The 24,049-nt window shown below is 44.1% G+C and overlaps 1 protein-coding gene across 1 annotated transcript in view; it reads right to left on the minus strand.

Annotated features, from left to right (window-relative positions):
* The window catches only part of TRPM2 (transient receptor potential cation channel subfamily M member 2), a 41,499-nt gene that overhangs the window by 12,198 nt on the left and 5,252 nt on the right, over nt 1–24,049 (minus strand). Inside the window, exons 3-18 of the mRNA XM_083741768.1 lie at nt 21,814–22,121; nt 21,467–21,552; nt 18,332–18,500; nt 15,927–16,107; nt 14,636–14,799; nt 13,714–13,894; nt 11,383–11,444; nt 10,327–10,527; nt 10,123–10,225; nt 8,639–8,760; nt 5,643–5,993; nt 4,280–4,417; nt 3,558–3,687; nt 2,496–2,641; nt 1,229–1,341; nt 857–1,070 (exon numbers count right to left, since the gene is read on the minus strand). Coding sequence (XP_083597894.1) covers nt 857–1,070; nt 1,229–1,341; nt 2,496–2,641; nt 3,558–3,687; nt 4,280–4,417; nt 5,643–5,993; nt 8,639–8,760; nt 10,123–10,225; nt 10,327–10,527; nt 11,383–11,444; nt 13,714–13,894; nt 14,636–14,799; nt 15,927–16,107; nt 18,332–18,500; nt 21,467–21,552; nt 21,814–22,008 — 2,556 coding nt within the window. The 5' untranslated portion in view covers nt 22,009–22,121. The remainder of the gene's footprint in view (nt 1–856; nt 1,071–1,228; nt 1,342–2,495; nt 2,642–3,557; nt 3,688–4,279; nt 4,418–5,642; nt 5,994–8,638; nt 8,761–10,122; nt 10,226–10,326; nt 10,528–11,382; nt 11,445–13,713; nt 13,895–14,635; nt 14,800–15,926; nt 16,108–18,331; nt 18,501–21,466; nt 21,553–21,813; nt 22,122–24,049) is intronic.

Here is a 24,049-nt window from a genome sequence, read left to right on the forward strand (position 1 = left end):
GGGGGCGGGCCTTCCAGAGGCCACTTAAGGTCGGGGCAGCCCTTGGCTCGCCCCTTTTCTCCCTCGCAGCGGACGCGTTTTCCCACCCACCCACCCTTTAGGTTTTGCCATCGACCTTGCTATGGGCTTCGGCTGGTCGCCGTTAGGGGCCGGGTAGGAGTTTTTCCATTTGGCTAATTGGCTGGTTTTGGAGCCACTTGGTTTTTTCGCCTACCTCGTAGCAATTCGTCACAACTTTCTCGGTTTTGGCGGTAGGCATTGGCCGGGGTAATTGTCATGCAAATGAGATGGGGGGGGGGGAACGCCATCACCTCCCCCAATGCTTGAAGGGTAGTTCGTTAAAGGACTCCGAGGGGCAACGCCTCGTCCGAAACCTACGGAGGCTAGGGCCTAAAGCGCGCCCCCGAGCTGTAACCCCTCAGGGAGCGCCTAGGGATATACATCTCGGGTAGCTCCCCCTGTTGGTGTTTAACCCTTCCTGGTTAGACCGGATAGTCGGTTAGGAGCCAATGCCTAAAGCCAATATCTCTCTTACCTGTAATCAATAAAGTTGTGGCCATTTTCGCCCATTAACCAAAATACTTGTGTCCGGTGTCTTTATTTATTCCACCTGTGGCGGGGGAGGGAATAGCCACGCAAAGGTAGCATCTATTGCTCTATCCACTTTTGTCCCCAGTCATGCCCTGGCCTCACTCACTATTCAGCACTGTCACATTGTTGCCACCAGAAGGTTGCCTATGAGAATATGTGACCCTTTGGGCTGGAAAAAGTTCCCCACACATAGCCTATGGGAACAGGCACTTGAGAGCACTGTTTCTGAACTGCATTGTCACGGCAGCCTTTGCACAGCCAATACCTGCCGTGTCTCCTCGCACACCAAGGAGAAGAGCCAGAAATAGATGACATACTCCCGCCAGGATGGAGTTGGCTGGAAATCTATCATCAACACATAGGCAAAGAGCCAAAGGAAGGTGAAGTAGGAAAGGATATTGAGGTGGAAGATGACAACAGGAGCTGTAAAGAAGGCTCGGAAGCGGTTCAGGCAAGTCATAGGCTGTAGCCTCTTCTCTCTGTGAAAAGTAAGAAAGAACGATATAGTTTTACATCTTTGGAGGAGATACCAGAGAATTGTAAGAGTGGACTGGTCATAGCTGCTACCATGCAGTACAAAAACGTGAGAACTAAATCTCTATGCCAGAGAGTGGTGCAGTCAAGCCCTGATAAGTACCTGAATGTGATGAGGCCAGTGTAGAGAAGGGGGAAGAACAGCATACACATGATGACCCGACATATCCCATTATCGACACTCAGCTTGCCCCACCAAACTTTGGTTAAGAAAGCCTAGAAAGAGAAACAAGGTGCAATGAAGGTTGAGGTCTGTTTTCTATGTCCTAGGTAAGGTCAAGAACAGAAGGCGAAAGATGGGACATACTTGGGGACCAGTCTGCAGTGAGGACAGCAGGCTACATTCTCTGCTGAAAGTCTGTGGGCTTTATGCCAAAAAATAGAGGACAAATGCTAAATAGCATAACTGTGACTGTGGTAAAAAAATATGCCAGAAATTTGTGTGGTTTTAACTTGGCAAAGGAAACAAAAGAGGGTGATAGGGCTTGTCACATGCTCTGGCAAAATGAAAGTGGCCATCATGTGTGGATCTCAGGACCCAGAAGGATCCACACAAGCATGAGCTGTGTCGTTAGCGGAGTCAGAATCACTGGCAGTACAAGGAATCCCACCTATCAGGAAAATTTAGACCACACAATAACTGTAGGCCTTGACTTAACCTCTGTGCCCCCATATCACACACTGATTCCACATATGCAACCTAGAATGAATAGTGTTTCCACAGTAGCCCCCCCCCCCCAGTCAACACCATTCTTCCTGTTGCATTTGGTTAGCCACTCTGAAAACAGAATGCAGGACTAGTAGGCCTTTGGTCTCATACAGTGGGGCTGTTCTTATGTTCATTCACTCACTCATTTGTTTCTGAAAACCCAGATGATATTTCTCTTTTTTTTTTTAGATGTGAACTAATGTAGTCCTGGTGGTATTGCTTTACAATTTTCCATCATTACTTGTTCTAAAAGGCCTGCTCTTTGCTGTAGAGTATCTGCAGTATTTCTGCAGTTCAAACCCTGAGTGTTCACCCTCAATGGAGCAGCAGGAACTACAACACAGGAATTCTTAAAGGGGCAGCCAAAGTTTCCCAGTAGCCAAATGGAACTCTACTTAGAGAAGGGTGACCTTTTCTGTCATTGGAGCATCCGCAACAATGGCCATGCATAGTGAGGTGTGAAGTTTCTCAGGCAGTAGTAGAAACAGAGATGGTTACTTTAATTAAAGGGTGGAAATTGGGTGATGTTTCCCCAACAGTGGTCTCTCTTCTAAGTATTTCAATTAATCCATTCTGTTGGGGCTACATATTGCACAGTTAGCTGTAAATCAGATTAACATTACTATTTAAGCAACAAAGTTTTGTCAGTAAGAACTCCAACCTGGATGCCCCCATAAGAAACAAATTTCATATTTTTGGCCTCCAGGGCTAGTTGTAAGCAGGTGGTCTTCCCCCAAGCATCAGATATGCGGATCAACAGTTTTTGGGCTCTTTCTTCATCCTTCCGGTAACATTCAGTGAAGACACCTAGAAGAGTAACCGGGATTAGATATTCTTATTATTTCTTTTGTATTTCTCTCCCATAGGTTCTCTGAGAAGCACTTCCACCTCAAACAAGCCTGTGAGGTAGCTTAGCCTGAGGATTAGTGAGCTGCTATGTAACAAACTTAACAGCCAAGACTGTGAAAGCCACAATAGTGTAGCGGATACTGTATTGACCCAGGACTGGAGAGGCCTGGTTTGCAATCCCTACTCAGGCATGAAGCTCTCTGGGTGACCTTGGCCAGCCACTGTGGTCCTAGACTGAGGGGTTTTCCACCAGCCCTGCCACTATCCCTGCTTTTACCACTGAATCAAAGCAAATGTCAGTCCACAGAAAACCCCAACTGACATTTGCTCTGATTCAGCAGTAAAGAACGAGTTTCCCTGAGGGAAAAGCGGTGGGGCGAGAGGAACTGTGGGCAAGCCCTGTGCCTCTCAGCCTTATCACAGGACACAGGTGAGTATCATGTGCATTGCAGGGACATAATAAGCAATAGTACCAGTATAATGACACTGTATTCTTAGTCACAGAAACAGAGACTACAACTATGTGTGTGGCTCAGGAAAGAGCTCAGGAAGTAGGCTATGTGTTGGGGGGGGGGCTCTAAAAGCAACTTAATTAGAGAACAGGCATAGTTGTAGTATAGCTTCTTGATCCCAGTGTTCACCTGTTGTTGGGATCATTGCTTACAGAGCATTTACATACAAAACGCCCATGTTTCAGAATGAACTGAATTTATAGGATCTGTGTAGTTGTACTGAGGGATCTAGCCTTTCATGAGATAACGCCATGGTGGTCTGTAGTGTGAGCAGGGGAGACAGAGTAGGTATCACAGGAAAGCATCCAGTAAGTTGGAGGACTTAACGTGCCCTGATCAGAGGCCTACCAGCCCAGACTCACCAATGGCTCGGTACTCATACTCCTCTGCCAGGTTCAGCATTTCCTCTGTGCTGTCAGTGTCATCTTCCTCCTTGGACAGCTCCTTCAGTATCTTGCTGCAAGCCAAAGCTGCTGCAGTGCAGTCCTGGCTCTGAAGCAAAAGGACTCAGGTTAGCAAGAACATGATACTTCTGGGTCCCAGGTTGACCGTGTAACCTTCAGGAGTCCTCTCTTTTGGAAGTGAGCTTGCTGCTCTCTCAGCCCTTCCCACTCCTAGTCTGTGGACGTCTTTGTCATTCCCAGCTTCTCACTGACTTCTCACTAGCAAACCTGTGATTGGCCTGGACTGCTTCAAACTCCAAGCAGATACTCACAGGAGTAACAGCATCTTTTCAAAAAAAATAAAAAAAATCCCTGTACATTAGAAATCCAGGATAATCTTCTATGTGGAGAATATCTTTCATTTTTTTTAAATGGAAGAGCATTTTGCTATGTGCAGCCTCAACTGGTGCAACCCAGATTCAAATTTATCACCTAAGTGAGAACTAGGCCCAAGGCCTCTTCATGTTAAAGGAGTGCCAAAGGAACCCCATGTCTCACGCAAGGGGGCTGCTGCTAGCAGAGGCGGTGAAGGTTGTGAAGGCTCAGAACTGTAAGGAAGACAACTATGAAGACATCTTACCAGGTTTTCTTGAGCTGGGTACAGTACTATCTGGAGATTGTTAAAAAAAGAAAAACTTTACCTGGGTCCAGATGATGTCAGCCAGTTCCTTGCGGTTTTGGACAATTGCCCAAATGAGCAAGTCCCTAATGGGATCCATTGTGAATGTGACTCGGCCAGCAGAACGCTTGTACAGGGATCGGAGACTAACCCCTTGTACCTTTAAAAGAGGGGTGGGGGGAGAACATGATTATAAAGCTGGAATCAGATAACAATTGCTAAGTGGTGGTGTGAGTGAAAGGAGAACTATTGTTCTTAATTTTCATGTTCATTTTCTGTCCTGCTATCGAGCACACACACCATGGTCAGTGATTCCTTCTTCACACAAACGTCAATACTGGATCAGGTGTCTTCAGCCTCAAATTAATTTCCCTCATGGAGGCTGTGTACACATAACTTTAAAGCTCATTCAAACCACATTCTTTCCCTCAAAGAATTTGAGGCATTGTAGCTTGCTCCTCAGATTTACAATTCCCAGCAACCTGTAACAAACTACAGTGCCCAGCATTATTTGAGGGGGGGATATGTCCTTCAAAAGTCTAGTGTGTACACAGCCATAGACTCACCATTCACCTTCTGCCACCAACAGAAGGCACAAGGAAGGAGGCATCTAACCCTGGTACAGTCTCTTTTTCTCCCTCAGCTTGCTTAACCAATTCTAAGGCAATTTCTTTGGGTCTAGGAAGATACAGCACATCAGGCCTTTTTCTGGTTTGAAGTTATGGAACAAAATCTTGGAACTAAATTTAAGAGGAGAGAGGCTGGGATACAGAGATCCACAATCATATTGAAAGGAAGTCAGAATCAAAGAGAGAAGAAAGGGCACTAGACATAGTAAATGGAACTGGCAACAAAATATTTCAGTGTGACGTGAAGCATTCCAGCTGCACTATTCTACTCCCATTTTTGTCTCCATGCCCCCAAACATAGAGTCAGCATTCTGTGGCAGTAGGTTGACAGGGTTTCCCTCCTTACAGTTGTATTTTTTTACTTCTGCAAACAGGAAGGTTTTTTCAAATCTGCTGATACCTCTCTATTGCAATTGGGCAGTGCTGTTTTGATTACATAACTGATGGCACTTGCAACTTGAACATTGGAAATAGGGGAAATCACGGCATGAATGTCCTGGGTGCCAGTAAAAGAAATCTCCAGTATCAATTCTTCATTCAGCTTCTGCTGCTACAGCAAACTGACTGCAGGACACAGTATAATATTAAAATGTATACGTATAACTAGCTTACCAAAGGTGATGTTCTCCTGGCATTGGTGCAGGGACCACTATTAGAAGTGGCAAGGGGATGTATGGACTGCCCTGTACATTCTGTACTAAAAAAGGGGTGCCATGAAAGGTTATAAGGGATTAGTAACATGTGGAGATACATTACATTGAGCTTGATATGGGGAACGGCGATAGAGAGCCGGTGTCTCTCAGTGTTCTTCGGCTTAGGGTACAGCTGCTGAGTGAAATCTCCCAACAGCTCCCTCAGCACCTGGGACACATGGTGCATTTGGACTCTTGGCACTTTGGAGAAAGCTGAGCGCTCCTTCTCTTCCATTAACACCTTCTGTAGCTTTGTGTGGAAGACGCTGGAGTTTGCCATGTTTTCATAGAGGTAGATCAGGGTGTCCCAGGTAACAAACTCCTTCAGGCGCACACCTTGCTCAAGAAACAGCTTGACAAAATCTGGCTTGTTGGCTATGAGGGCAGCAGCCATCATTGGGTGCAGATCAGAGGGCTGTTGGCCAAGAAGACAACCAGAAAGAGACAACATCATCCAAGGGTAATGCAGATTGTCCTCCCCATGATTGGGGGGGGGGGGTGGAGAGAAAGAGACAGACAGACAGGGACATGGACACACTCACAGTGCAAGCTCAAAGGTAATGAGGAAGCATACAGGAGTTGCAGCAGTCTCTAAAAAGGCAGCAGCTGATAGCTATAGCAAAGTCCCTGAAGCTGATGAAGCAGGCAGTAGAAAGCTATGAGATAGAAGCTGGCCAGCATATGTTCAAGTGTTCTATCTCCCGTTTAGTCCACATTTACACCTCAGCAAAGCACAGAAAGCAGCAGGCAAATTGAAGCAAGCAGGTCTCACTGATGCTGATGGGGCACAGCCACTTCCTTTCTAGCATGGAGTGATGGATGCATGAGAAACCAATAATAAGAGTCTTTCCACAGCATGCTACCCTAAGGGACAACAGGACAATAGTGGGTGAGCCATGCCCATGGGGTCAGTCAGCAACACACGCCACCCCCCCATGGTTACCACTGCCTCCCATTCCAAGAAGTAGCTGGAAGTTGCCATGTTGGCTCTGACACAAAATATGTATGACACAGGTATTCTTAACATGCGATTTTTCAAGGGATGCGGGTGGCGCTGTGGTGTAAACCACTGAGCCTTGGGCTTGCCGATTGGAAGGTCAGCAGTTCAAATCCCCGCAATGGGGTGAGCTCCCATTGCTCGGTCCCTGCTCCTGCCAACCTAGCAGTTCAAAAGCATGTCAAAGTACAAATAGATAAATAGGTACCCCTCCAGCGGGAAGGTAAACAGTGTTTCTGTGCACTGCTCTGGTTTCACCAGAAGCGGCTTAGTCATGCTAGCCACATGACCTGGAAAAACTGTCTGTGGACAAACGTTGGCTCCCTCAGCCAGTAAAGTGAGATGAGCACTGCAACCCCAGAGTCGTTCACGACTGGACTTAACTGTCAGGGGTCTTTTACCTTTCTAAAAAGATTTTTCAGTGAGGGCAGAACCCAGCTCTTTAGCATGTCACAGCAACAGGGCAGCCACTCAACCACACTGCCAGTGCAGCAACAACAGAGTTTAAATAACTTGGTTTACCTATTTGTAAAAACCCTAAAAACGTGAAAGTATTCGCTATTTGATGAAATGTCACTTGGAGCCCATGGGATAATTCCACCCTACTCTGCTATTGTCTTCTGGTGCCAGTTGACCAGTAAGAGTGTTTTCTGCACAGACAATAAAAATTGCATTTTCCCTACTTTTTGTGGACACCTCTAAGAAACATGACGCAATCCCTTAAGACAGTTTACACTTCTGATAAAAGTGGGTGTCTTAAAGATTTCTCAAAGTAGCAAGCTGTAAAAGTTGAGCTTTAAAGAGTTCACATCCAAACTTAAAAACCTCTGGCAATGTAAGAGTTGTTTTGCACCTTCTGACACCACAAGTTCTCTGAATTCTTTGATCATCCCAAGTATGCCTGCCGTTGCCAGACAAGCATTATGGCTATTCTGTCCTCCATATGAACAATAGCAAACAAGGAATGTGTTACATAAGATCATGCATACTGGTGCACTGATCTATTATTCCCTTACAAAGAGTTCTCTGGGCAGTTTACAATGCAACTGAGTGAAATATACAAAGGCGAGCCAGGAATTACTGTTGAGATACAACAGGCACCCACAACTTTGCAGAGATAACTGAATACATTTTTGTATTAACAATGCATCTAGATGAGAAGCTCTCTGCCTTAAGTGTTCATTCCGTATTGTTTTTAAACCTAGCTTTAGTTGTTTCCATACTGTTTTAAAAACTATTTTATATGTTTTTATGGCATGTTTGCAAATATTAGTCACTTTTTTGCCATGGCAATGCAAAGCTACTTACAAGAGCTGCCATTCCATTACTCTTGACCCTCTCTTCCTCATAATGTTTCTACAACACAACACAACATCATTGCATTGTGTCTCCTCATCCCTGCCTGCCAATTGTGTGAAGGTGGGGAGACACACCTCATGATGACATGTCACGAGTGTTAGTGCATTGCAGCACATATTAGGGGGAAGGAAGAGCAAAGAGACACAGATTGGCAGCTGTGCAAGGCAGCTCTTATAACATCTGGTTTCACCCTCAAGACACCCCATGCCTTCCCAAGAGGCATGCTTGCAGTCAAGCCAAGCCTAGTGCTTTTAGTAAAGGTAAAGGTAAAGGTACCCCTGCCCGTACGGGCCAGTCTTGACAGACTCTGGGGTTGTGCGCCCATCTCACTCAAGAGGCCAGGGGCCAGCGCTGTCCGGAGACACTTCCGGGTCACGTGGCCAGCGTGACATCGCTGCTCTGGCGAGCCAGAGCCGCACACGGAAACGCCGTTTACCTTCCCGCTAGAAAGCGGTCCCTATTTATCTACTTGCACCCGGAGGTGCTTTCGAACTGCTAGGTTGGCAGGCGCTGGGACCGAGCAGCGGGAGCGCACCCCGCCGCGGGGATTCGAACCACCGACCTTTCGATCGGCAAGTCCTAGGCGCTGAGGCTTTAACCCACAGCGCCACCTGCGTCCCTAGTGCTTTTAGACCCTGCTCTAATTATGCAGGCAGAAAGCAGATATACTCATTTCCAGTGTGTGTCACCAAAAGCTTTCCTACCTTCCACTCATGATCATCAGTGAAAATCTCACTCCGGGCAATATCCACCCTGTTCCATGCCACTGCAAGCTTCAGCTGGTGGTCCCAGTTTTCATGGCCTAAGTGATCTCTGTATCGAGAAGCTACAATAGAGGAATAAACAAAAACATGGCTGAAACTAGGATGCAAAGGGCTGAACTTTATTGGCTGTCTCTTACTCATGCACATCCAGAACTTGAAGGGGAATGAATGGCAAAAGAAACATATTGGGAGGCCTAGGTACCTTGCAACATAAAGGTATCACTAGCATACCCTTTTGGCCCCCAACTGCTTCTTTAAATATCCTATGGATTTAAGCACATGTAACATACCCAACATTACTGCCTAGAGCTTGGTTACTCTGAGCATTTTCCAAAGAGACTTTCTTGTTTATGTTGACATTTAATGGCTAAAGCAAAGCAAGTATGGAGTCATTTTAATGTTTCCATTATGTGGCTTGCTTGTTTCATTAAGTATTTGAGCTGGGGTTTCTTTAATTGCTGTTACCTCCTATGAGCTTTAAGGTTAACAATCAAACTCAACACATCAAATAAAATGTGTTTGTGTCAAATGACTTTGTATCTCCTAGGTATTGCTCAACATCCCACTTCATGCAATGTCACAGTTTCGGGTTATGATACCAGGTAGTATTTGTTGTACTGTACAGTTACTGACTCACACTTCCATGTGTGAAAGGGTTAACCTGAGCTCAGGTTGCCAGTGAATGTGGCTTAGCAGGCTGTCAGCAGCCTCTGCCCCCCCTCTTCCCCCCCCTTAATGCTTCCTAGAACAAGCAAAGAAGGAGTCATGTAGCATTGGCTCCCCATTCAGCTGATCCTGTAAGTGAACTGAATCTCTTTAAAAGTGAGATTTTAAAACCTGCATCTTTGCAAACCCAAAGATTGCATGATTCCTTTTGTAAGGAAACAAAGTACTTTTCTTTTTATAGTTGCTTGGAAACTTTTCATCTTTGTTTTACTTCCAGAAGATGGAGATTTGTTTGCTGTAACTTCTGGGAATTTCTTAAGTAAAAAATCACTTATTTGCAAAGCTAAGTTTCTGTGATTTTTTTCTAGCCTAAGTATTTTAATGGGGAACATTCTTTAAAGGTGGATGAGGGTAGATGCAAACCTAACCAAGTTTTAAAGTTCTTCGAGCAATCACCATTGTGCTTAACTCTACTACTGGAGAGTAGGAATCTCTCTTCCAAGCCTCTCTCTCCAACAGTATTTTGCTCGCTGCATATGGTGATCAGGTGTCCTTGCTGTGCCTCCACTTCCATGGAAACAAATCCCTCAAGGTAAGTGAAGTCTAAATTATGACACACAAAAGTTTCTACAGTTCAGTACTGTCTTGTGCTGCATTCTGAAGCAATACCATATTCCAACACAAGGGAATGTCCTAAAAGAAACAGTTTCACTTACTGATCTCTGTACCTCATCTGCAACACCCACTGCACTTCTCACCTTTGAGCATTGCTTGAAGAATCGCTACATCGACATCCTGTTGTCCATCTTTGCCTTCCCTGAAGATGGTCAAGAGCTGCCTGTTGCGCACAATATCCTGGATCTGCAAATGCCAAAGAAAAGGTAGGACTGAAGGTCCTAGCTCATGATTGCAACTTCACTAACAAAACCCAGTAAAAGCTGCGCAGAGACCATTTGCCTTACCTTTTTGGTCCATTCCACAATCTTACTCTCAGTAAACTGCTCATAGCTCTCTTTGAAGAATATGCTCAGTTTTTTCTGAATGAGGGAGATGCTTATTTGGGAGATGGGCAGATTAGCCACTTGAGCAATGACATCAGCCACCCGTCCTGAGCCTTCCACAACCACACAGGGGGTGCCATTGGTAATTGCATTGTAGATGGTCTGTAGAACAGAATACAGGAGCATGACTACATTTGAGCTGGTGCTGTCTCATGGACATCACTTTGATATTGCCACTAAGTTCAGAATCAATTTATGAATTGATTGAGCTTGTAGAATGACATCTTGGAATTCTGAACTGTATCCAGTGGCGTAGCGTGGGTTGTCAGCACCCGGGGCAAGGCAAGTAATTTGCGCCCCCTAACCCATGGATTTGCGCCCCCTAACCCTAACCCCCCCCAGATGTTGCGCCCGGTGCGGCCGGCCCCCCCTGCACCCCCCACGCTACGCCACTGACTGTATCATATCACATGGCACAGGTGGGAGATCATATTTCAGAATATATATGCTCCTTGTAGGCTGTAGTAATCTATGGAGCATATCTGGGATTAAGGAGTAGTATAGAGAACTTCTTATGTGAAGGAAAGTTTACAAACATGATTCTCCCATCTGCTGCCTTAAGTGATGTAGTTCAGAATTCCACCTTGCTCTGCCACTTCATTTTGCCGATCAGCATGTTGAGCAGGTTTCAACAGTTTTAGAGTGATTCTCATTGTTTACGGCTAAGGCATACTCTCATATCTTCTGCTATGCAGAATCTCTTTGCTATGTGTGAGTTAAAAGGGCTTGAAATGTACAAGTCAGAACTCTCTGTGCCCACACAGCCAGTTCCTGCTTTGTACTTACAACTAGATGTGTTTCTACAATGTCACACAGACACCACAAAAGTGGTAACCATGTGATTGAGGCACACTGTGCTCTGAGAGAGAAATATCCAGAGGTTAACAATTACTGAATTCTCCTACACTCTGCTTCTTTTCCCATAATTAGTTGCCCTGATGCCTGTAGAGTACTTACATCAAGAGTCCCAGGGCCACCCTCAAGTACTACACAAACGATTGGTATTTTAATGGCAACTCCTGTAAGGAAATAAAGGCTCAGTCAGTCCCATGTGCTGAAAGCTAGTCATTCTTTCCCTTCTTGCTGATGCCCATTGGCAGTTACCTTTGAATCCAGTTAAAATGAACAATATTTATCTCAAATAACATTAAGAGCAATCAATTAATAGCAGCTACATAAATAACATTTCTAATGATAATAAACAAACGCAACCACCATCACACAAATAAGCCAGCGTTAAGCCACAATTGGTTACTTACTCACTATGGTATCAGTTGTTTGTTGCTTGCAGTCAGTCCATTTGCTTATTTCGTTTAAATGATTTTTAGGGGAAAGTATCAGAGCAACATACAATAGGAGTGATAAAAGGCCAATATACAATCATATAAAAAGTAATCAGGATACAGCAACAGCAGAAAACGTGTGCAAAAACATCTTTGTAGTTTTTTTGTTTGTTATGAAAACCTCCACCTCCTCTTATACTTTGCAGCTCGTTTTATTGCTCATATAGAAAATAAAACCATGTCAAACTGTAAAGTCAGATTCTGGTTGGGATTCACCCCATAACATGGCTGCCGCAAACCACAACTTTGCCTACTACCCTTCCAAGGCAACACCCTTAGCATTTTTCCATTTCTGCAACAAGCATAAAGTCATTCTTTGGAGGGTTTTTTTTCCCTAAAAGCAGGCAGTATATAAATTTTAATAATATAAATAAATACAAGATTTGAATTTATACTCACAAAAATAGATAACATAATTTGGCTCACTTAACAACTTGCTCCCTGGAGGGCAGTTTATCACAACTGCCAGTATGTACCCTTATGCCAGCAGCTTCTCCAGTGCAAAGCCGTTGTCTCATCCTGTTACTTTAGCTAATCAGACTTTGAAATAAAACCATCTGAGTAGGAATTCCATTTGGGTTTTCATGGATATCAGCTGAGGTAGACCTGAGAGGCATACACTGCCACAGGGAATCCCATTGTTTTACTCTAGTTTTTCATGGAGGTCATTTTCTCGTTGATTATTGAGACCTGAGAATCCCTTAGAATTGATATACAGTATCTCAATAACACATGTATTTTTTAGACCAGGTCTTTATAACTCCTCAATTTCTGCTGACTATTCATTTTCTTCCACCTTCCTTAGGTCTTTCCATAACTTCTTTTCTTCAGGTCTAACTGTCACCAACTTCTTTTTCCCACTTGCCCTTTCCCATCATTCTGCGCCCCTCCCTTCACTTGCCCTGCATTCCACCATGTCACAAGACTAGCCATTTATGCTGTCACAACTAAGAACATAGGAGCTGCCTTAGACAAAGTCAGACCATCAAGCTCTCAACTGTACACTGAACAACGACAGCACTCAGACTTTCTTCAGAAAACAGTCATTCCCACTTTTATCTGGAGATGTCAAGGATTGAACATGGGACCTTTAGAACGCAAAGCATGTGCTGAGCAATATCACTTGACAATATCTTGGCATCAAAAACAGACTAGTATATTCAAGACTGCAGTACCAAATGGAAGAAATTGCATACCACTGGAAGCAACAACCAAATCTAAAGAAACAACTGTTCTTCCCTCCCATCTCTAACAACAGTGCCCCTATTATATGGATGTTGATTCCAGGATTCAAGTCTTTTGGCACTTTACCTTAGCAAATAATGTCCTGATATTTCAATGTCCTGATATTTCATGATCTCTCCACTCTCCATCTGACATCATCAAGGCCTAATGCAGAAGCCTAAAAATAGGGAACCTTTGGTCCTCCAGGTTTTGATGGGCTTAAAACTTATATTGAATCTATTCCTGTAAATGTACAGTGGTACCTCAGGTTCAGAACTTAATTCGTTCTGGAGGTCCATTCTTAACCTGAAACTGTTTTTAACCTGAAGACCACTTTAGCTAATGGGGCCTCCCGCTGCTGCCGGAGCACGATTTCTATTCTCATCCTGAAGCACAGTTCTTAACCCAAGGTACTATTTCTAGGTTAGCAGAGTCTGTAACCTGAAGCGTTACAGACTGTAACCTGAAACCCACCCAGGGACTTATGATGAAGGGCAAGTAATCAATTTAACAACAACCAACAACCAACCTGGCTATAGGCCATGCTGAATGGAGCTGATGGGAGCTGAAGTCCAACAGAACCTGAAACAAGTTCTTCATCATTGGCCTGGCTGACATAAATGAATTCCAAACTAAACAAGCCTTAGAGGAGGGAAGGGCTCAGATTGCACACCAGACTTTTATCAGTAAGGAGATACTCTGTATATTGCATCACAATTACCTTCTTTCACCTTCGTTTGCTCCGAAATGAACTTCTCAAGTCTGGTCCTCAAGGGGATCTCCACACCATATTTCCCATGTGTCCCATCATCCACTAGGATGAAGTGTGAATGATTACTGTCCAGGCAAGAGAGGTTCCCTTGAGTCTCCTCATCCAGGACATATTCAGCTGGGAAGCTACCCTGTAAACATCCAGGGGTTGGGGGGGGAAGTGGTCAGAAACCAACAAAGGACTTAATTATTGGGGCTCTAACTCTTGCTTGGGTTTGCATAACATGCTTCACTAAAATCTTCCTGTAGAGGAATGCCTTATCTTTAGAAAATGTGGCATGTTTTTTGAAAGTGGGCATGTTGAGGTCTTTTTCTAGTACCAAAACAAACGCTACAAATGGTGCTTACTTTTCTTAAGAGTTTGATGAGGTAGCAGTGGGATCTGCAGGGTGTTAGAACACAAAACTTTCCACTCCCCAAGAAATGGTACTTGTATATGATTGGTCTATATTTATAATGCAGTACCATTATAATGAATTGTACCTGTATATGATTGGTTTGCATTTATAACTTATAACTTACTGCTCATCCTTTTTCATCTGTCATCAAAGTCTTAACAAAACAAAAAACAAAAATTTCTTTTTGCAGTGCACATGTGATCCTATACACCTGTTAATTTCACCTGTTTCCTTCCTTTTCTTTTTTTCAGCAGAAGCTTAAATGCAAATTGGATTAAGTATATTGGGGGTGTGTGTGAGAAATTATATGGATATACCTGCACGCTATTTTAGGAACAGTAAGCACGTATGTATATGAAATATAGCCATATTTCCACCAGGATAGAACAGCCAAAATGACATTAAATATGACATGTATGGGATTGATCTGTAAGCATCCTATTCTTCTAGTAGCACAGCCTGAAGATGGCTCACCATAGGACAGATGAGGCTACTCCGGTTGTGTACTGTCCCCCATGTTGCAATGCCAATGGTGATAATCTCTCCTTTATAGTTGCTGCTCATGCTGAAGTCCCGTACTGCTTCTCCAACTTGCTTCATCACGCCAGCATGAGAACCACCAGTGATGATCCAGGCACCTGGGAAACAAAAAACATGAGTGGATTAAGGCCAGCTACTTCATTTCTGAATCTTTGTTCAGGATTAGGGAGCAATACTTCATTTTTTTAAATAATAATAATAATAATAACCCTGCCAGCCATTTAGTCTGATGGAGTTGAGTGCTTGTTCCTCACTGCTATGAAGTCTTTTCCCTGGCTCTCATTTTAGCTTTCTGATCTCCTTTTGTTGGGAATTTTATTTTAGGTTTTATTACTTCTTAATGATTAAAAACCACCTCAGGGGTCCATCTGATTCTTAATGATTGAAAGAAGAGGTCAAAATATTGTTATCAGATTAGGGATTGGGCTGTGTGGTCTCTTTGTGTCCCTTCCATCTTTAGGTTTCTATAGTTGTTAGAAGAGGCTGCTAAAATGGTCACACTGGTTAAGATACATTTTGCACAGCAAAACCCCCATTTTAAAAAATGGAGATTAGCTTAGGGCTGCCATACATCTGGCATTTGTCCGTCGAAAATGGTGTGGTATCCAGGCGGAATTTTTAGAAAGCAGCTGAAAAGTCTGGAAAATCCTGGCTGTGTGGCAGAAGCGTTGGGGTTTTTTGGTGATTTTCCTAAAAACTTCAATTTATTTATTTACAAAAAACAGCTCAACAACTTTTGTGTCTAGATTTTCACTTTTTGAAATATGACAATCCTGGCTATTGGCTCTTAATGGCAAACTTTATCAGTGGCTAGCAAAAATCTGAATGATATTTCCATAGTACACATCCCTACACATAGCAGCTTGAGGCAGATAGAATCAGACAAAAAGGACAGATTTTGGACTTCTGGACCTCTAAAGGTGCTGCAAGACTTGATGTGGATTCGGTGAACTTTGGTGGGGATGTCAGTTGGAGTACTTGATGCTGTATCTCCACTAAAGTGCAACATGGATATTTGTGAATAAATACAAATATTACAAAATACCAGTAAGCTTCCAGTGATTTCTTTCCATATGAAACGAAACCGGAGTAGGTGCTGCTTCCTTGTAACCCTCTTACCATCTGGAGAAGTGAGGGAGCAGGTAACAATAATACATAAAGAAACAGAGAAACAATACAGGAACATGCCCTTTATTGGTGGCTTTGGAGCAGGATTCTGCCTTACCTGTTGTCTGTGCTACTTTAACAAGCCCCCTCCGGAATATGTTTTTCAGTCTCAGCTTCATGTTGAAGTTTTTAGCTCCTCCTGTCACAGATATTAAGAGGTTGGGTATATCAAGTCCCCAGTGCTGCGTCATCAGCTGGTAAATTACGCTTGGGGGGGTATTAGAGGAGACACGCACAAACTGCAACAGGAGAATAAAGCAAATAAAGCACAGATGGTATGAGAAAGCTATTCTCTGATTCTAGCAACTATGGCCAATATCGTAAGAGTTCCAGGCTCTCCACAGGCCCTCCCATTCAAGCATCCAAGGAGTCTTGTGAATCAGCAACATATTCCCAAAGATTTGTGTCTGAGTGGAATAGGAAGTCACAAAGACAACGTAGAGAATATCTTCTGTGACTTTTTTTTGGGGGGGGGGGGGCAGAAATCTATTTCAATCTACAAAGGGTTCTTTTTCTACTCCGAGACAACTCTTCTTATTGTTCCACTTATTATTTATTAATTTATTAGAGAATATAAACCACTTGATAAAATCTCCAAGCAATGCACATAAGAATTATCAATGTAGCACTGATAAATTCAGCAAATATTAAAAACAAGTGTACATGAATAAATTATGTGTCTGGCTAGGCTTGCTAAAATAAAGAAGTTTTTATTAGACATCTAAAATAGTACAGTGAAGGCACCTGCCTAATGTTAATAATTCCCAGTATCTATGCTATGCAAGCTCTATTTCTGGACATTTTGGGAGCTGGGAAAAACAACACATAATCGCGGGCTGTGGAAACAGGTGCACTAACTGTGTTCCCCTCCCCACCCCACTCTGTAAGTTGAAGGGTGACAGGAAATAAATGTTATGCCTAATGTAGGGAGCCTCCACATGCAGAAGCAGGCTCCCCACTCCTGACAGTTGCTCCCCTTATCACAAAAAACACTATTCAGATGAAATGCTTCATGATGAATCTACATGAACAGGGCTGTACCTACTGGTACCTCCACCCAATGTCTCACACACCAGCTTGCCTCAGCCTGAGGTTCACGCACTCAGAATAAACATCTGCAGTGAGGGAACATTTGCATGCACAGCTTCCTCTCTGCATACATTCAAGCTATATATGCAGAGATCAGGCACAGATGATGAATGACACTGGGGGTGAGACTACCTTTTAGGGGGTTGTTTCAGATATTGATTCAGTGCATAAGCATTTCAACTGAATGGGACTAAATTGTCACCTTCAATGCTGTCAAGATTATACCGTATTTTTCGCCCTACAGGACGCACTTTTTCCCCTCCAAAAATGAAGGGGAAATCTGGGTGCGTCCTATGGGGTGAATGCAGGCTTTCGCTGAAGCTTGGAGAGCGAGAGGGGTCGGTGCGCACCGACCCCTCTCGCTCTCCAAGCTTCAGGAAGACATCCGCAGCCTAGGCAGCCCTGCAGGAGGTCCCGCAGGGATGTCTAGGCTGCGGATAGCAGCCTGCTTCCCGGAGCGTCGGGCACTCTGCTTTCAGGGCGCCCGGCGCTTCAGGAACACATCCGCAGTGTGGGGAGCCCTGCAGGAGTTCCCCGCAGGGCTCCCCACACTGCGGATAGCAGCCTGCCGCCCGGCGGGCAGAACACCCTGAAGCAGAGCGCCCCGCATGCCGGACAGACATCCGCAGCGTGGGGAGCCCTGCAGGAGTTCCCCGCAGGGCTCCCCACGCTGCGGATAGCAGCCTGCCACCTGGTGGGCGGGGCGCCCTGAAGCAGAGCGCCCCTCGCACTGGGCAGACATCGGCCAGCCCCACAAGCTCGGGGGACAGCAGGGAGGCGCAGCGCCACCATCCCGCTGTTCCTCGATCTGGTTCGGTTTCCCCGACCTGCTTTTGGGGGGGAAATAAAGGGAATTTCCCCCCCTTTATTTCCCCCCCAAAAAACTAGGTGCGTCCTATGGGACGGAGCATTCTATGGGACGAAAAATACGGTAATTTTGTAATGAGACTCATGCAGTTGGTCTTGCCTGCATGGCTGTGGGATTATTAGCAAAAACATTAATACCCTGCTCATCTGGCTGGGTTGCCCTAGCCATTAAGAGTCATAGCAACAAAGTAGGATATACTCGTTGCATAAGGGCTAGCTTGGAGCCCCCATAACATTTAAAGGATACCTAGTAGGTTAGAATCCCAGAGTATGAGTACAGAGTCTTACTTTTCATTCTTGCCCTTGCAGCCTGAACACTTAATCAAAAATTTAATTGGCAGGTGTTTTTTTAACCCACTTCCCTTACAAGCTTTATAAGCAATGCTCTCTTCTTAGCTTCCAAATCTTACTAGAAATCCTTATGGCCTACACAACTTTCAGCTGCTATGAATGTTAACCACTCATGTTGAAGTAGTAGGTTCCAGTCCCTTGCATGTGCTAACTCACCTTCCCTGTTTTCTGCCCCACGGTTGTGAAGCTGAGATCCCCAAAAGCATCTGTTGGCACTTCCTGGACGTGTCTTCTGGGGTCCCATTCTTTCCCCTGAAACATGGCAGGCTTTATGGCCTCCTCCAAGTGCTGCTCCCTGAGATAGCCACACTCACACACTACTTTCCTGGGGGGAAATAAAACACCACCATTGAATCTAAGAAGCTACTTGGTAGCCCTTTCAGAGCAGCCTGCTGGATCCACAATAAAACAGAGGATTATAATAATAATAATTTAATAATAATTTATTATTTATACCCCGCCCATCTGGCTGGGCCTCCCCAGCCACTCTGGGCGGCTTCCATAGAAACCAAAAATACAGTAAAATATCACACGTTAAAAACTTCCCTGAACAGGGCTGCCTTAAGATGTCTTCTGAATGTCAGGTAGTTGTTCTCTTTGACATCTGCCGGAAGGGCGTTCCACAGGGAGGGCGCCACTACTGAAAAGGCCCTCTGCCTGGTTCCCTGTAGCTTTGCTTCTCGCAATGAGGGAACCACCAGAAGGCCCTCGGCACTGGACCTCAGCGTCCGGGCAGAATGATGGGGGTGGAGATGCTCCTTCAGGTATACTGGACCGAGGCCGTTTAGGGCTTTAAAGGTCAGCACCAACACTTTGAATTGTGCTCGGAAACGTACTGGGAGCCAATGTAGGTCTTTCAAGACCGGTGTTATATGGTCTCGGTGGCCGCTCCCAGTCACCAGTCTAGCTGCCGCATTCTGGATTAGTTGTAGTTTCCGAGTCACCTTCAAAGGTAGCCCCACGTAGAGTGCATTGCAGTAGTCCAAGCGGGAGATAACCAGAGCATGCACCACTCTGGCGAGACAGTCCGCAGGCAGATAGGGTCTCAGCCTACGTACCAGATGGAGCTGGTAAACAGCTGCCCTGGACACAGATTTGACCTGTGCCTCCATGGACAGCTGTGAGTCCAAAATGACTCCCAGGCTGCGCACCTTGTCCTTCAGGGGCACAGCTACCCCATTCAGGACCAGGGAATCCTCCACACCTGCCCGCCTCCTGTCCCCCAGAAACAGTACTTCTGTCTTGTCAGGATTCAACCTCAATCTGTTAGCCGCCATCCATCCTCCAACCGCCTCCAGGCACTCACACAGGACCTTCTCTGATTTAAAAGAGAGGTAGAGCTGGGTATCATCCGCATACTGATGAACACCCAGCCCAAACCTCCTGATGATCTCTCCCAGCGGCTGCATGTAAATGTTGAAAAGCATGGGGGAGAGGACAGAACCCTGAGGCACCCCACAAGTGAGAGCCCAGGGGTCTGAACACTCATCCCCCACCACCACTTTCTGAACACGGCCAAGGAGGAAGAGCGGAACCACTGTATGACAGTGCCCCCAGCTCCCAGCCCCTCAAGACGGTCCAGAAGGATGTTATGGTCGATGGTATCAAACGCCGCTGAGAGATCCAGCAGAACTAGGAAACAGCTCTCACCTTTGTCCCTAGCCCGCCGGAGATCATCAAGCAGTGCGACCAAGGCAGTTTCAGTCCCATGATGAGGCCTGAATCCCGACTGGAAGGGACTTATAGCAATTCATGAAATGACTATTACTTGGCTTTGCTAGAGTTGTCAAATTTCTTACAGAACAGAGCTTCTATGGCTTTAATCATTGTGCAATCGAGTAAATTTTGGTGCACTCAAGCTGTACTGTTCTTCATAAGCAACATTAAGTTCAGATACGAGATGGTGGCCTGTGGATGGTTTCATTATGTAGTTTGTACTGGATTTACTTGAATCTGAGACCTGCGTGGAGTAATACGTTTTCCATTGGTCTTGTATTCTTGTTGGAGACAAATAATAATAATAAAAGATAGCTTCCTGACTGGTGTATCTTCTAAGCCAGGCATAGGCAAACTTCGGCCCTCCATGTGTTTTGGCCTTCAACTCCCATGATCCCTAAGTAACAGGACCATTGGTCAGGGATGATTGGAATTGTAGTCCAAAACATCTGGAGGGCCGAAGGTTGCCTATGCCTGTTCTAAGCCTTCCATGACAGTGGAGCATAGGGTCTCCAGGTCTCACCATTCCATAATTCACAATTCACTGCATTTCCTTTTTCAAAATTTTGGATTCCTCCTGTGGCACCCTAAAGACTAGCACATGCACTGATGCATAAGCTTTCATTAGATCCATCTGTTTTGTGTACAGAGCATATGATGATAACTGCTCAAAAATCTTCTTCATGCTGGATTTCAGTCCACCCGTTAGTAGACAAAGTATTGATCTCTTGGCAAGCTACTACAAATATCACTATTTTGGAGCGTTTGCTCGCACATGCTAGCAGCTGAATTTCATCCATACTAGCAAATGCGCATGATCAGTTTTGCCAGGGGCTGTGGGGTATCAATCATAGCATTTACAAGTGACTTTTGCCTCAGCTACTCCCCACAACCTGGCCAGGTGACATGAATAGGTCCACAGGTGTTAAGAGGATGACAATTCCATCCTCTAAATACAACTCAAGATAGCTTTTGTGCATGAAGATTAACAGTGCAATCCTATACATGCCTATTCAGAAGTAAGTCCCACTGAGTTCAGTAGAGCTTATCCTTAGGTAAGTGCATATAGGATTACAGCCCTAATTGGTTTTGTTTTAAATTGGCTCCTAGGACAAACATAATATATATTTGTTTTTCTTCTGAATTTCTGTCATAACAGCATTCATAGCAAAACACACATGAGGCATGAGAGAAGCTCAAATGCTGTTAAGCGTTATGTATAGACATGCATTCAGCTCAACTGAACACAATTTACACAGCATAGTCCTTTTACTGAGTTTGAATTTTAAAATTTTGGGTTTTATTTTAAATGTAAATTTAATTTATTTTTTCTATACAGTGGTAGCTCGGGTTAAGTACCGTATTTTTTTCTCTATAAGACTGACTTTTTCCCTTCTAAAAAGTAAGGGGAAATGTGTGTGCATCTTATGGAGTTATGCAGGCTGCGCAGTTATCCCAGAAGCCAGAACAGCAAGACGGATCACTGCTTTCGCTGCGCAGCGAAAATAATTTTGAATAATGGTTGAAGCCAGAGTTAGAAGTGTATGAAGTGGGAAGTGAAAACAAGGCACTTACCCAGAATCTGACATTTGGGAACCTTCAATAAAATAGACACATTCTTTTTTCCGTATGTTTTCAGGGATCCATGTGCTGAGATTTTCCTGTGATATTGGGAACAGAGCAGTCAACAAAAAGTAGCAGCTAAAAAATAAAATACTACAAAAAAGTGCTAATTTGCATCATTTGTATAAAATTCATTTTTGCACAATGCGGAATTTGGGGTCTTTTAAGGGACACAGTTCAACTTGTAGCCAAGCTATCCCTTTAAGATGAGGTTCTTTTTTCACTTCAACTTGCACTTATGATTTCCACCCCATGTCAGTTTACTCCTCCAATGTATGACTTCCTTTTATTTAACTTACCTTTTCATTGGCACCAGAGTTAAAGTGAGCCCTCTTCTTGCTCTTACTAAAGGCGCTGTTACTTCGTCTGAGATTAGGGACCACATCAATGTCATAGTAGCTCCTAGGATACACAGGATAGCCATCTCCTTCATCAGGGCAAACCTTATTCAGATCCGTAGGGAGTGTTCTGATTCGCCTGCCTGGCCCAGCCATGGCTATATTTCTCAGGTCACTCACTGATGCTGTTCAGACTTCAAACACAATTGGAAAAGGATCCCTCAAAACCATCACCTCAGAGATAGTGGAATTCAACAGGAGTGCACTACCTGCATTTTGGAAACACCAAAACGGATCTGCTGACTGAAGCACTTCCATGATGGATTTTCTCATATTTCAATTTAAGTATTATGGTGAATTTGCTAGATTCCCCTATGTTCAGATAGTACCACAACACTGAGGTTATGACTAGTATTCAAGGTACGCAAATATATTTTAAGTACTAACATGCTGAAAAATCACTGAGCTACAGGGATAAATATTGTCCAGTTAATTGAGCAACAGCAGGAGAAAGTCTTAAAAACACAAAAAGAGCCTTGCTGGATCAGGTCAAAGGCCCATCTAGTCTAGCATCCTGTTCTCACCGTGGTCAACCAGGTGCTTATTTCTAGTTAGACTAGATCCCCCTGACTGATGCTGCTTATTTGTAGATAAGACAAATGTAAAAGTAAAATATAGAATAATCTTAATACTTTCTGCATCTTCCACTGTATCATAACGCCCTAACCATAGCTGTCAACTTTCCCCTTTTTTAAAGGGAAATTCCCTTATTCCGAATAGGATTCCTCGCAAGAAAAGGGAAAAGTTGACAGCCTAACACAGAGGTAGGGAATCTGTGGCCCTCCAGCAGTGGATAGGCTATAGCTCCCATCATCCCGGACTGTTGGCTATGTTGGCTGGGGTGGATGAGAGTTAGAGTCCAACAACATCTGGAAGGCCACACAGGCTTCCCATGTCTGTCCTAACGTTTTATGGGAATCATGGCAAAATCTGTTTGATCAATAATTCTTTCTCACATACTTTCCAGTATCCAATCCAGTTTTCTGCTGTTGTCTGCACTGAAAGAAATTTCTGCTATGCAGCAGAGAAACCCACCTTTATTGGATACATTATTAGTCTTCTACCCAGGCATCTTAGGTACCAATGTTTAAGGAGTGACTGGTACACAAGGTGGTATAAGGTGACATGGAGACCCAAAGTCTTTAATAATGGCAAATCCTTATATCTGTTACTAGATGTAATGTCCTTTCCACAAGAAAAGGCACAGCGGTTGTTCTCGCATTAAGGCTGCAATTCTGAGCATACTTTCAAGGCAGCAAGCCTATTTGAATTCAGTGAGACTTCCAACATGCTTAGAATTGTGCTGTATGCCTACTGTAAGCAGTGCCTCTCTACACACCACCCTGATCTCTCTTTAGTTGGGAAATATTTGAGAAATTTTAGACAAAAACATACAAATGGGCAAACTATGGTAAGTCTCTTCATTTATGAGTTATCTACATTTTCTGGCTCCAATAGTGTATCTTAAACCGTTTTCTTAAGATTAGTAATTCAATTATCTCCCCCCCCCCCTTTATTTAATTCACTTAAGGAAACATCTGAAACAACACGTATTATGCCACTAGAGACTAAAGACCTCAGGTGGTTTTTATGATGCTTCAAATATTTCTAGCAAAGGGAAGGTGGAGATATAATTGGGAATGGTGTAACCAGCAAAGTTCACATCAGCTGAGAGCTCAATAAAAAGTATCAGCATGTGCTCTAGTACTGATTGCACTTCTGTCACAGCAGCTTCCTAAAAATGTCATTCTAACTCCAAAAATCAACAAAGACATTTTCTAGCTCTGGATAGTCTCATAAATGGTCTCACTTTAAGCACTTTGCCAAGGTTTTCCTATAGGCATGAACTACAATCCTATGCACACCTTATTTAGGAGTAAGAAACATTGAATCCACATACTTCTGAATAAATACACATTAGCTAATGAGGTACAGCTTGAAAGAAGAAAATACGAAGCATCAACTCATCCACGCATGCAAGTACAGTTAATATCTCTATGCACATAAGCATCCAGTTCCGTGTGCATTGCACAAAGAGATCTCAGACTGTTTAAAATGCATCAAGGATTTCTCCTGACCTTGCAGTGCAGAGTATTTCAGTCCAGTCAGTAGAATTACTAAGCAATTTCTGCAGAGA

The sequence above is a fragment of the Podarcis gaigeae genome, assembly GCF_964106915.1.
Source record: "Podarcis gaigeae genome assembly, chromosome: 5".
NCBI lineage: Eukaryota > Metazoa > Chordata > Lepidosauria > Squamata > Lacertidae > Podarcis > Podarcis gaigeae.